We start from the raw sequence: 13,707 nt of genomic DNA on the forward strand, positions 1-13,707 counted from the left end.
ACTACTCACCAGATTAGGATGTAGAATATAAACTTTACAGACTATATTATGCCAATTGACCAAGTTGTTCTATGAGACTATGATCTTAAGTCTTCAAACCAAGACATAACTAATTTTGTGAGGTGATTAGTTATGTCCAAGAAGTATCAGTTTCTGTGACCCTTTAAATACACTTTTTAGCAGAAATATTCTTCAACGAATTCTAGAAATGGCTATCATAATATAGTACATAAGAGTATTCAAATTCTATGTGGAAAAGAGCACATGCATTATGTTATTTAAATTGATTGAAGCTTTTGGTTTGCAAAAGTGTTTTCACAGCTCAAGTTTGAAATTTATAAGAGAGCAGTTTCCTACCAGAAATCATCCCAATTAAGTTGGTATTCATTCCATTCCTTTCCTAAAGCTGCTTAATTTTGTTGAGGCTGAAAGAAAGTTCTGGCAATAGAAATCCAAGTGGTACCCAAGTGAGATCAAGTCACCTCTTGGACTTAGCAATGCAAAGACCATTTAATTTTAGAATCTTACCAATATCAGTTGCTCGGGCTGGCAGAGGCCTCCGCCACTGGGTGACAAATTTGTATGCATCCAGCCTGATTTCAATAATATTGTTTAACAAAGCCAACAGAGGGGCCAGAGGAAAAGCCGCAACAAAAATGGTGGTAAAGCCAAACTGCAAAACTGTAAAATGAGAGCGTTAGAAAATTAATATGAACAGTATCATTTCATGAGTGGCTTCTTTGGGCCAAATTAGACGCTTTACATCAATTGCCCTTAATCCTTTCAACATTCCTACAAAGTAAATATGCTTATCTCATTTTACACTTGAAGAAACTATAGCTGAAATATGTTTAGTAAACTTACCAAAGAATAGATAGTGAGAAAATTTTAGAACCTGCATCCAAACTCAGATCTGCGTGGGTGGAATGTTTATGGGCTTTCCTGTCTATACCATGCAGCCATGCAGCATAAAGGAAAGGGGGTGGAGGGGGCAAGAAGGCTTTAAAGAAAAATATTTAACCCTGGAAAGATCTGAGACAGCTAATTCTGACCTCTCTTTTTTATGGATGAGAAAACTAAGGCTAGAGGAAAGCAAATATCAAGGAAACACACAGTGGCTCTAAGGACCGAAATGCAAATCTTTATTTTCTTAATATAAGTAAGTAAGCTTCTCGAATAAACCAAAACTCAGAATGGCACTCTGCAAAGATTTATTCTAAAAAGGAATTATTGCTTTATTTAGGTGTGATGGTAAGTTTCTTAACATGGGAATTGAATCTGCCCAATTTTATTTCTTCAAAACATTTTCTCAAAAGCTAGATTTCCCACTGTGGAGGAAACCTTCTTTCTGGGACAGATGTTACAGCTCTCAGAGGACAAACATTGAGCTTCCCAAGGGCACTGTTTTAATGCTTTCTCTAGCTCTGTCGAGATAAGAGTGCAGATGTGTTTCCAAATGCTTGGGTTTGGAAATGAGGAGATCCTTTTTTTTTTTTTTTTAATTTAAAAAAATCTCACGTGAAGTAGAAAGAGAGTACCATGAAGGCTAAATAGCCCCATTCAGGCTTTTTGCTTTCCCTTACCCATTTCTAAGTACTCATCCATCAGTCCGTGAATATTCATGGGTTGCAGATTCCAGTCGTTCTCCCACTGAGGCAAGGATGCGTCTTGTATTCCTCGCTTGATTTTATGTCTTGACCACCAGTTCTGGATCAGCCTAAATCACAGAGCCGCCCAAGAGCTTTTGAACATTTTTTTTAAGCATGTGATTGACAATTTATAGCGTTTCAGGAAACAAAAAACATCAACTACCCTGGGAATACACTTAGCATACTTGCAAGTTCTCAACTTTCATCTGTTTAAAACATAAATTTCTACTCCACCTCTTGTGATTTTGATCTGACATCTTTATTGCTCATAAACCAAACTTCCTGGGCTCCACTCTTAAAACATGAATAAAATCATGTTCCACATTTAATAAATAGGTTTTCAACAGACTTATGCTCTAGTTCCCACCGTGCAACGCATTATCCGTGTGACCTTAAGAAAGTCATTTCACCTCTCTGAGTCTATAAACATTAAATGCTTGAGCTTTTGTGATAACATTCTGCTAAGATCTCACCCATCCACTGCTGTGGAGTCAATTCCTACTCATAGTGACCCTATAGGACAGGGTATAACTGCCCCAAATGGTTTCCAAGGCTGTAAATCTTTACGGAAGCACACAGTCACATCTTTCTCCCACAGAGTGGCTGGTGGTTTCAAACCGCCGACATTTTTGGTTAGCAGCCGGGTGCTTTAACCGCTGTACCACCAGGGTTCCTTCTCTTCCAAGATAGTGAACAACAATTATTAGGCAATGGATCTGCATCTATGAGCCCATTTCTTAGACTTGGAAAAGCAGTACTAATACTCTTGCCCTGGCCCGGGGACAGTCTTAAAATATGTGACTCAGAAAGAATTGTGTTATACATATATTGCGGGCTTCTGGGCAATGATTTATTTTAACAGTTGGATGAAAATTACCTCTAGAATGAAGTAAATCTCACAGGACTCAGTGAAAAGTACCCAGCTCTCAATTTGAATTAATCATGAACCTGGAGCTTCAGTGGGAATTTCAAAAGCAACCGTGAGAGACTAAAATGACAGGCAGTGCTTCAAAGTACAGTTTATGGAGGTCATCTCTGCAACCCCCGTGAAGACGAAAAAGGGGCTGGAGGTTGGAATTTGATCAATTCTGCTTTTTTTTTCTATTTTATTTATTTGGATTCTGCTTAAGATTTTGCTTGAAGAAAGAGACTTGTAGTTTAAATATTTGAAAATCATTGTTTTAGGGACTGGTCCTCTCCTGGTAAATCTTCTACAACAAGGCCTTTGCCCAGGTATCGGGAAAAAATACCAGCAGGATGTCTGCAGTCATTGTCCCTTTGGGAAATGATACATGCAATCAGGCTGACCACTTGGTCCAGGCCACAGTGAAAATGGGCTGTACGAAGTGCATGGTGTGATTAGAAGCCCACGGATAATGATAACAATAAGAACCACTCTGAATACTATAATGACTGCTATACCATCTTGATGATACTTATGAAGAACTCATAGCGTATCAGATCCTGTGCTAAGCACTTGATATCTGATTACCTCAAGTATTTTTGAATGATGTTCTCCAGGTCCTATGTTTCATAGGCGTGAGCCAAGAAGAGAGCCTAAGGGATACGAAGAATGGACACAGCACCCTGATTTTCCATCCCCTCATTTCTCTTTGATTAGAAGAGATTTGCTTTAATTTGCTCTGAATATTGAGGATTTGTATAAAAATCTCTTTACAATAAGGTTCCATCATTTATTGATAAAGCTTTAAAAACCATTGGATCATAACATTTAATCTTCATAAATTCCCTAATTCACAAATGAAAAAAATTATGACCCAAACAGGCCAACTAAATTATAAGCAAATTTATCAAGTGACTGAGCAAAAATTTCAACCAGATCTGGGTAATTCCAAAGTTTATGTTCTAAAACTCTAAAACAAAAGACTGACTGTAGAGGCACTTTGCAAGACAGCCTTGGTGATCTGCTCCTGAAAGGTCAGAATTGAAAACCCTATGGGGGGAGCAGTTCTACCCTGCACACATGGGGTTGCTGTCAGTTGGAATCAACTCAATGGCAACTAACAACAATGGCAAACTTAACAGGACACTCTATGGCTGTCTACGTGTCTGTCAGTTCGTCGTACTGTGGTGGCTTGCCTGTTGCTGTGAAGTTTTGTCACCAGTATTTCAAATACCAGCAGGGTCACCCTTGTTGGCAAGGTTTCACCTGAGCTTCCAGACTAAGAGAGACTAGGAAGAAGGATCTTGCATTCTACTTCTGAAAAAATTGACTAGCGAAAACCTTATGAATAGCAGTGGAACATTGTCTGATGTAGTGCCGGAGGATAAGTCTCTCACGTTGGAAGGCACTCAAAATACAATTGGAGGAAAGTTTACTCCTCATAGTAGAGTTGACCTTAATGGCACGAATGGAGTCAAGCTTTTGGGACCTTCATTTGCTGATGTGGCATGACTCAAAATGAGAAGAAACAGCTGCAAACATCCATTAATAATAGGAACATGGAATGTATGAAGTATGACTCTAGGAAAATCGGAAGTTATCAAAAATGAAATGGAACGCATAAACACTTATATACCAGGCACTAGTGAGCTGAAATGGACTGGTATTGGCCATTCTGAATCAGACAATAACGTTGTAATAACAGCAACAAGGGTCTTAATGTATTGAGGAGAGTGTCAGTTACTCTACATTCATTATTTCCTTTAATCCCTCCAACAGTTGTTAAGGTAGATACAGCAGTTGATACCCTTTTAGAGATGTGAAAACTTAGGCTCAGAAAGGTTGTTGACTTATGCATGGTCACACATTTAGTAAAGAGCAGAGTAGGAAATGAACCCTCATCTGTCTAATTACCAAGCCCAAATTCTTAAGAGCTATTCACACTACCTCCATCTTTCTTCTTTGTAACTGTATACATGGCAAGATTAAAAATAAAGTGCTCACGGGTATCCCAGTTCCATGAAGTTATTCCATATTTGCTTCAAAAACATGATAACACCCATCTGGAGGCAGAGGTCTATCAAACAGCCACTAGGATGACACTGGAACGTAACAATAAAAACAATCATGATTCTGCTCTTCCAAAGTGGCTTAAATATCACTGCCTTCAAACTGAACAGTAAAGTCTAAAGTCAAGCAGCACTATCTCAGTGCATACAGAAAATAAAAGCAAGGACACAGCATGCGGGAGGACACTTGATGGGGAAGTTTCTAATACTGATAATAGCATACTGATCAAAATTACAACAGCTATAAAAACAAACCTAATATTTTTCAAGCACTTACTAACTGCCAAGATCTGTGTTAGGAATGGTCACAATGAATGGATGTTATGGAACATTATATATCACTTAGCAATGAGGTTGTGATACACAACTATTTAATTGTATGGCAAATGCTTATAATACGTTCCTTTTTAAATGACTTTTTTATTTTGGAATAATTTTAGATCTATAGAAAATTTACAAAGACAGTGCAGAGAGTTCACAAACACTCCTCACTTAATTTCCTCCATTGATAACATCTGATATTACCATGGTATATTGGCTAAAGCTAAAAAATTAATATTAGAATACTATTAACTAAATTTCAAACTTTACTTGGATTTCACCACTTTTTCCATTAGTGTCCTTTTTCTGTTCTAGGATTCAAATCAGGGTACCACATTGCATTTAGTTGTCATACATTCCCAGTTTCCTCTAATTTCTCAGTCTTTCCTTGCTTTTCATGACCTTGACAATTTTGAGGACTGCTGGACAGGTATCCTGTGAAATGTCCCTCGGTTTGTGTTGCCTGATACTTTTCTCATATTTAGACTGGGATTATGGGGAGGAAGATCACATCACATCATATTGGGGGCTACAGGATAGCCACATACCATCACTGCTGATGTTAACCTTTATCACTCGATTAATGTACTCTTTGTCAGATTTTCCACTGTAAAGTTATTATTTTGTTCTCTTTCCCTATTATGTTCTTTGGCGCAGTGGCTAAGGCTCAGGTTGCTAACCAGAAGGCCAACAGACAAGTCCACCAGCTGCTCCTTGGAAACCCTAGCAGACAGTTCCACTCTATCCTATAGGATAACAATGAGTCAGAATTAACTTGATGGCAACAGGTTATTATGTTCTTTGGAAGTGAGTCTCTAAGTATAGCCCACTCTCAAGATGGGAAAGTGCATGTATCTTGGTGAAAGGAGTATCTACATCTATTGTAATATATTTTAAAATGAGAAAAGCATGACCACAATTTTTCCTTCTGTGTGCTTCTTTGCTATTTAAATTTTCAATAAAAGTTGTATTACAAACCCACATAAACAAAAATGTGATTACAATCAAAATTGTAATTGATGTGTTGTGCTTGAAAACTTTACCCTATATAAGTCATAGGGGTGGGGAAATATGGGTCTGTTTCTTTAAAAATGGGTTCAGGACCTGCTCTGAAGGACAATGGTCTTCTCTACAGCTTTGATCCACAGTTTCTATTTCTATCAAATTGGTACCAGTGGGACTTCAAAGGGAACAAATAATTAGGACACAAAGAGCCTGCTTTTCTTGTTCCAGCCCAGTAACTTAAGACTCTGATCAGAGTTAGAGAGCAGGTTTGCCAATAGTCATTTTTATTGTGTGGAGAGGTCTAATTCTCCCATCCTAGCTTGTTACTTCTTCCTAGGATGAATTTAAGACCGCTGCACTCTGCCACATATATCCTATGGGTGAGTTCAGTAGAATGCAGAATGATTACCCAGTTACAGTGGCAGATCACAGATCACAGCTGTAAAATGAAGCTCTTCAGTTTATACAGATACTAAAAGAAGCAAACTGACTTGTTCAAGGTCATGCAATGTTGACTCGAGTTGTGAGAATGAAAGCTTTGGCCGAACCATTATCCCCTGCTATATTACATCATACTAAGTACAAATTCTATTTACCAAATGGGTTTGGTGCCTCAAAAGGCTAGATTTAGTACGTGCCAATTATTACATGGGAAGAGAAAAAGAGGACAATCATAGTATCATGCAATTGGATCACTCCCCATAAAGAGGAGGCCAAAGTAGGGAAGCTGAGAGACAGACCACTTACAACTTTGTTACCATTGAGCCTTTATAACTTTGTAATTTGTAAGGAAGAGAAAGGGATCCAACAATTTTTGAGGATTTGTCCCCGTCTTGGAGCCCTTGTGGCACAGTGGTTAAGAGCTAACCAAAAGGTCGGCAGTTGGAGTCCATCAGCCACTCGTTGGAAATCCTCTGAGACAGTTCTACTCTGTCCCGTAGGGTTGCTATGAGTCAGAATCGACTCAGTGGCAATGGATTTGGTTTGGTTTTGGTCCCCATCTCACATAACGATGCCTTTAAACTAATTCCAGCCGTTCAATACTTTAAAATCCCTTTGGTAAAAAGGAATCCATACTTACAATGAGATGAGGGGCAGGAGACCAAAGTTATCATTCTCACTGAATCACTCAAAATCACATGACCTTGGACAAGTCAAAGCTGGGTACTTTCACATATATTCTTATTTACTACTTCTTGTGACAACCTGTTGATATGAGTGTCGATTAAGCTAACTGGCAGGCAGGACAATCAGACTTGAACACTCTTGTTTCTTTCACTTGATCTGCATTGGTATGTTTGTCCTAAATCCCATTTACATGTGTGAGACAGAAATAATCAGTCCACAATATCTTCTGGGTAGCACAAATTGTTAAGTGTGCAGCTGCTAACTGAAAGGCTAATGGTTCGAGTCCAGCCAGGCTCACCTCAGAAGAAATCACTAGTGATCCACTTTCAAAACATCAGCTATCGAAAGCCCTACGAAGCACAGTTCTACTCTGATGCACACGCGATTGCCAAGAATCAACTCAATGGCAATTTTTTTCTTTAATTTTTTAGCAAAATCAATTTCCAAAAAAAAAGAAATCAATTTCCATTTTCTCTTCCATTGTTCCTCTATGGTATCCCAAACATGGTTGAAAAGTGTAGTCTCAAAGCCTAGATCCAAGCTAGACTGCCTAGGTTTGAATTTTAACTTCATTGATTTATTTACTATCTTTCCGTAATTGTAAGCAAATTATAAAACTTCTCTATGCCTTGGTTTACTTATCTGTTAAATAGGGGTAATAATAGAATTGTGAAGATTAAATGAGTTAATATATGTAGAGCACTTAGAAATAATTGGTGACAACTAAAAAGCAATAAATGCAGTGAATATGATATCCTGGGCCACTTGTCCCCTCATCCCCCACTCTTTTACTCATTCTAAGGGTAGGTTCTTTTTATCAAACGGATTTTAGAGTACAAGCAGTCCCCAGTTTACAATGGCTTTCCATTCCGACGACTCTGTTACAAGTCGGTTCTGACGTAAGTTGAATACCTTGCTTTTTTTTTAGTTTTTATTATTATTGCCTTTTATTATCAGTATTTTTATAAATCATAACATTAAACATCTGCATGTAAATACCTGAGAATGATAACATCAGCAAATTATGCACTGCAACATTATATGTAGTACATACTACTACTGATAAGATGTACAAAAAAAAAAGAAAACCACAGACGGTTGGAAGTAAAAAGTCACCATAACTCAAATATGTTGTAAGTCAGGGACACCTAAATAGAAGAGCTAGATTTAGTTCAAGGGCACCGTTACGTGAGAGGGGGGCAGACTCTCAAAAACTTCTGTGTAGCATAAATTTTATGTCTGTTTACATATTAAAAACATTTTGCATTAAATTTACATAAAATACTTATGTGAGATACTATATAACTATTACATGACATTCACAAGTCTAGTATAGCAAATTTGTAAATGTTCTAAACAAAATCATAGCACTTTTTTTCTCTCTTTATAATGGCTACCATAAATTGTACCAGGGATTTAACATACACAATCCTATATAATCTGCCTGTCATCAATACTATTGAGACAATTATTCTTAGTGCCTGTTTATAAAAGGAGAATGTGAAGCTTAGGGATATTAAGACCATGAATCTGAGTAGGGCAGAACTGCAATGTATTCTGTTAGACTCCAAACAGGAACCATTTGTTACACTTCATGGTGTATCCTCAAGACTATTAAAATCTTCAAGGAAGGGATAGGGACATCTTCATTTTTATGCCCAGCAGAGGAGAGGGATAGTAGGTTTCAATAAATGTTAGTTGACTGAATGAATTCAGAGAACCTCATTCTTATTTTACATTATGCATACTTTGTATACCTTCACTCATGGGACTTTCCTGGTGGCGCAGTGGTTAAGAGCTCAGCTGTTTACCAAAACGTCGGCAATTCAAATCCACCAGCCACTCCTTGGAAATCCCATGGGGCAGTTCTACTCTGTTTTATAGGGTCACTATGAGTTGGAATCGACTCAACAGCAATGGGTATCACAATCCCATGTTTTAAATTTCATGATTTATATGTATATTTCTAAATAAGCAATCTTCTGTTAGAAAATACGGCCACCACATATCTCATACATAATATGGAAAATGTCTAGGGTGGTTATGAAACCTGTATACTGACACTGGTATTATAATTACCACCTTGGGAGTTTCAGGATGAACCATGACTTTCAATAATTTCACAATTAAGAGCAAGAATATCCAATTAAGCAAAGTTATTGGTGGAAGCAGCCCCAACAATGGCATCAATACAAAAGTCTTCCTGCTGCAACTGCTCTGTTCCCTCTCCTCCCCTTTCTAACTCCAGCTGAACGTTCCTAGAAAAAAGAAAGCCTTGGGTCCTAAACTGGGTGGATGAATAGCCTTCAAGCAGAAATGGTTGTAATTCTGGGCCATGAAAGACAACTGCAAGTTGGATTTGGGGACTTCTAAGCGGTCCTAGGATTATGAAAGGCCTTGGTGTGTCTTTGGCAGATAGAATGATCCCCACCTACCTGTGGAGATCTAGCATTGACACGTCAGCTACAACATATAGCGTGCCTACCACAGTCCAGAGGCATTACTAGCAGTGTTATGTAAATTATCTCTTGTCTATAAAAAGCCTTGCAACCCAAGTATTACCACTGCCAGTTTACAGATGAGGAAGCAGATAATCCAAGGGGTTAGATCAAGGGCAAAGAATTAGAAAGTAGCGAAGTTAACATTTGAGCCTAAAAAAAAAAAAAAATTTTTTTTTTTTTTTCAAATTTTAGGTCCCTCTAATTATAAAGCATATTATATAAAGTTCATAGGAAGTTTTAGGTTTTCTCTTTGTATTCCAATTAATTACTAGAAGGCTCTGGGGAGACCCCACAAATAAGGTCCCCCTTATTTTGAGGGAATTTTTAGATAGAGATGGGAAATATCTTCCTCTCAATTTTTTTCAGGAAACAGTTTCTTAGTTTCTTTCTAAATTATAATCTCCTACTAATCTCACCAGATATTAAAATGTACTTTACATTAAAATAATTAAATCAATTTTGAACTAGAGAAGGAATAGACAACCTGACCAATGAGAGAGAATGGAATCCAGAAATAGACACAATCACCAGATGGATGATATGATAAACCCAGAGTCTTGTCTCACTGGGTAAAAAATGTTTTATTCATTAAATGCATGGCTGCCAATTGGAGAAAAAGGAAAAAAAAGCTTCACTAGTCCTTACACCAAACTAAAATAAACTCTACATGGATTAGAGGTATCAATATTAAAAAATAAATTATAAAACTACTAAAACCTACAGATGATTATATATCTCTATAGCTATCAATCTATCTTCTAATTCTAGAATGGTAAACATATTTTATGGCATGATGCAAATCCCTCAAATCATTAAAAATTATTTTTATTAGAAAAAGTTACACATTTTTATTAAAAAAATCATAAAATACAAAACGGAAAAAATATCTGAATCAAATATTAAAGATTAGAGACTAATTTAATTAGCTTACAAATGAATGCCAAAACCAAAAACCAAACCTATTGTCATCTAGTCAATTCCAACTTCTGGTGACCCTATAGGACAGAGTAGAACTGCCCCATAGTTTTTCCAAGGTTGTAAATCTTTACAGAAGCAATGTGCCATATCTTTTTCCTGAGGAGTGGCTGGTGGGTTAGAACTGTTGACCTTTTGGTTAGCAGCTGAGCTTTTTAATCACTGTACCACCAGGGTTCCAAATTACAAGGACAGGGGAAAATAGTTCAATGAGAATGGAAAGAAATAGTTTACATACACACACACACACACACACGCAACATAAAATGGCCAAAAAACTTATAAAAAAATATTCTCAATCTCACTTGAAAGTAAAGAAAATGAAACCAAAATGAGGTATCTTTTTAATTATAAGATGGTAAAAACCTAGATTTTTTGGTCAGCAGAAGTGTAAGGAAGCAGATTCAAACACTATAGGTGATTTGCTGGTATTCTGGAAGAAAATTTGTCAGTCTCAGTGAAAGTACACAATATGCTTACACTGTATCCTAGCAATACCACTGGTAGGCTTTTTTTTTTTCTTATGATATATATATATATAGTCAATAAATATGACCCTGAGGCAGACACACTTACATATTTTATATATTGGAATTTCAAGTAAGATTTTTTTTTTTTTTGGAAAAAAGTTTCCACTGTTTAAAGCAAAACCTAACATATTTTCACAGTTTGAAAATCCATGCAATAGATAATAAGAGTTTCCAAAGAGAGGAAAATTCCTGGAGTTAAATCCCTGGGATCTATGAATGGAAGAAATGGATGGGATATAAAATTAATGAAAGCTGAGCTCAGATTTTTGGGGTTTAACATTTCAGCTGGCCCCTCTTTTTACTGAAAGATGTAGTTCCTTCATTTTTGAGCTCCTAGGAATTCTTCTCTACCAAAAACATGTCTTCAGCATGCCTGAAATTCCCTGTACTGCTTTCTCACTTCTTGTCCCCCACCCCTCTTCCCACAGTCACTATTCCATATTCAGATCCATCCCCACACCCACCCTCACATGGTCACTTACTTCCTCCAGTCTCCACCGGTTGAAAAGTTTATTGTAATTTCCTGGGTGGCCTACAAATCTGTAAAAAGGCATTTTTAATTATTCATTAGCATTTATGTGGAAATGACTGAAGAACATCTTGTAATACATCACAGCAAGTGCATATGTGGGTAGATATCAATGGTCACCAGTGCAACTTGTCCTCAGATGGTTGACTGGGCCATGATTACACATCTAATTAGCCAACTTAATAAAGAAAAAGTGATGCATGAACTTAATACCAATGGGTTGAGATGGTACAGACAAAACAACTGGATGACATTTTCCATTTCCACATGTACAATTTTAATGGCATGTTGACCTAGTTAATGAATATTATAATAATGTGTTAATTTTTTTCATTCAAAATTTCCTAGTTTCATTGTGTTTCCATGGCACTGGCTGAAATCTTAAGCATATGGCATACTAGAGTCATTAGGTTAACATTCTCCTTTCACATTTGCAGCAAAGGTAGGAGTGAAAGTTAAAATAATGGGTATAGAAGGTCTTTACACTAACAAAGTGTAATCCAGGGATACACAAAAATATTTTTCTTCATTGACAAAGCTATTACTAATGATTAAAAAAAAAATGATTGGATAGTCATAATTCACCTCAAGTATGACCAAAAAAGGAAACCCTGGTGGTGTAGTGGTTAAGTGCTACGGCTGCTAACCAAAGGGTTGGCAGTTCAAATCTGCCAGGTGCTCTTTGGAAACTCTATGGGGCAGTTCTACTCTGTCCTATAGGGTTGCTACAAGTCAGAATCAACTCAACGGCACTGGGTTTTTTTTTTTTTTTTATGACCCAAAAAAAAGAATCACTGCTGTCAAGTCAATTCCAACTCATAACAATCCTATAGGACAGCGTAGAACTGCCCCAGAGGGTTTCCAAGTCTGTAAATCTTTAAGGAAGCAGGCTGCCACATCTTTCTCTCGGAGCAGCTGGTGGGTTTTAACCACCAACATTTTGATTAGCAGCCAAGCACTTTAAACACTGTATCACCAGAGTTCCTTCAAGTACGACACAGAGGTTTTATTTTTTGTGGCAAATTTCATTGGTAAATTAGTCATAGCAGCCTGGTACTGGTACATTGACTGACACATTGACCAGTGGAGCAGAATTGAGAATCCAGATGTAAACCCATCTGCATAACTGGCCACCTGATCTTTGACAAAGGCTCAAAGTCCACCAAATGGGGAAAGACAATCTTTTTAACAAATTGTGCTGGCAAAACTGGATGTCCACCTATAACCAAATGAAACAGGACCCATACCTCACACCATAAACAAAAACTAATTAAAAACGGATCAAAGACCTAAATATAAAAAGAAAAATTATAAAGATCTTGGAAGAAAAAATAGGGCCAACACTAGCGACCCTAATATATGACATAAACAAGATAAAAACATAATTAGCAATATACAAACACCAGTAGATAAGCTAGATAAATGGAATCTTCTAAAAATTAAACATGCTCGTCAAAAGACTTCACCAGAGTAAAAAGAAAACTTACGGATTGGGAAAAAAAATTAGGCTATGACGTATCTAACAAAGGTCTAATCTCTAAAATCTACAGGAAAATCCAATCCCTCTACAATAAAAAGGCAAATAAACCAGTTAAAAAATGGGCAAAGGATATGGACAGACATTTCATCAAAGAAGACACTCAGGTGGCCAACAGACACGTGAGGAAATGCTCATGATCACTAGCCACTACAGAGATGCGAATCAAAACTACAACGAGATGCCATTCACCCAACATTACTGACAAGAATCAAGAAAAAATATAACAGAAAATAATAAATGTTGGAGAGGTTGCAGGTAGACTGGAACTCTTATGCACTGCTGCTGGGAATGCAAGATGTACAGCCATTTTGGAAAACAATACGGCACTTCCTTAAAAAGCTAGAAATAGACATATCATACAATCTAGCAATCCCACTCCTAGGAATATATTCTAGAGAAATAAGAGCCATCACACGAATAGACAGCCATGTTCACGATAGCATTATTCACAATAGCAAGAAAATTGAAAAAACCTAAGTATCCATCAACAGATGAATGGATAAACAAACTATGGTGCATACACACAATAGAATACTACACAATGATAAAGAACAAT

At 37.1% G+C, this 13,707-nt stretch overlaps 1 protein-coding gene across 1 annotated transcript in view; it reads right to left on the reverse strand.

Annotated features, from left to right (window-relative positions):
* The window catches only part of ANO3 (anoctamin 3), a 529,603-nt gene that overhangs the window by 23,168 nt on the left and 492,728 nt on the right, over nucleotides 1–13,707 (reverse strand). Inside the window, exons 21-24 of the mRNA XM_023550773.2 lie at nucleotides 11,565–11,622; nucleotides 4,558–4,655; nucleotides 1,584–1,717; nucleotides 529–681 (exon numbers count right to left, since the gene is read on the reverse strand). Of these exons, the coding sequence (XP_023406541.1) occupies nucleotides 529–681; nucleotides 1,584–1,717; nucleotides 4,558–4,655; nucleotides 11,565–11,622 (443 nt within the window). The remainder of the gene's footprint in view (nucleotides 1–528; nucleotides 682–1,583; nucleotides 1,718–4,557; nucleotides 4,656–11,564; nucleotides 11,623–13,707) is intronic.

Source organism: Loxodonta africana, chromosome 7 (genome assembly GCF_030014295.1).
Source record: "Loxodonta africana isolate mLoxAfr1 chromosome 7, mLoxAfr1.hap2, whole genome shotgun sequence".
NCBI lineage: Eukaryota > Metazoa > Chordata > Mammalia > Proboscidea > Elephantidae > Loxodonta > Loxodonta africana.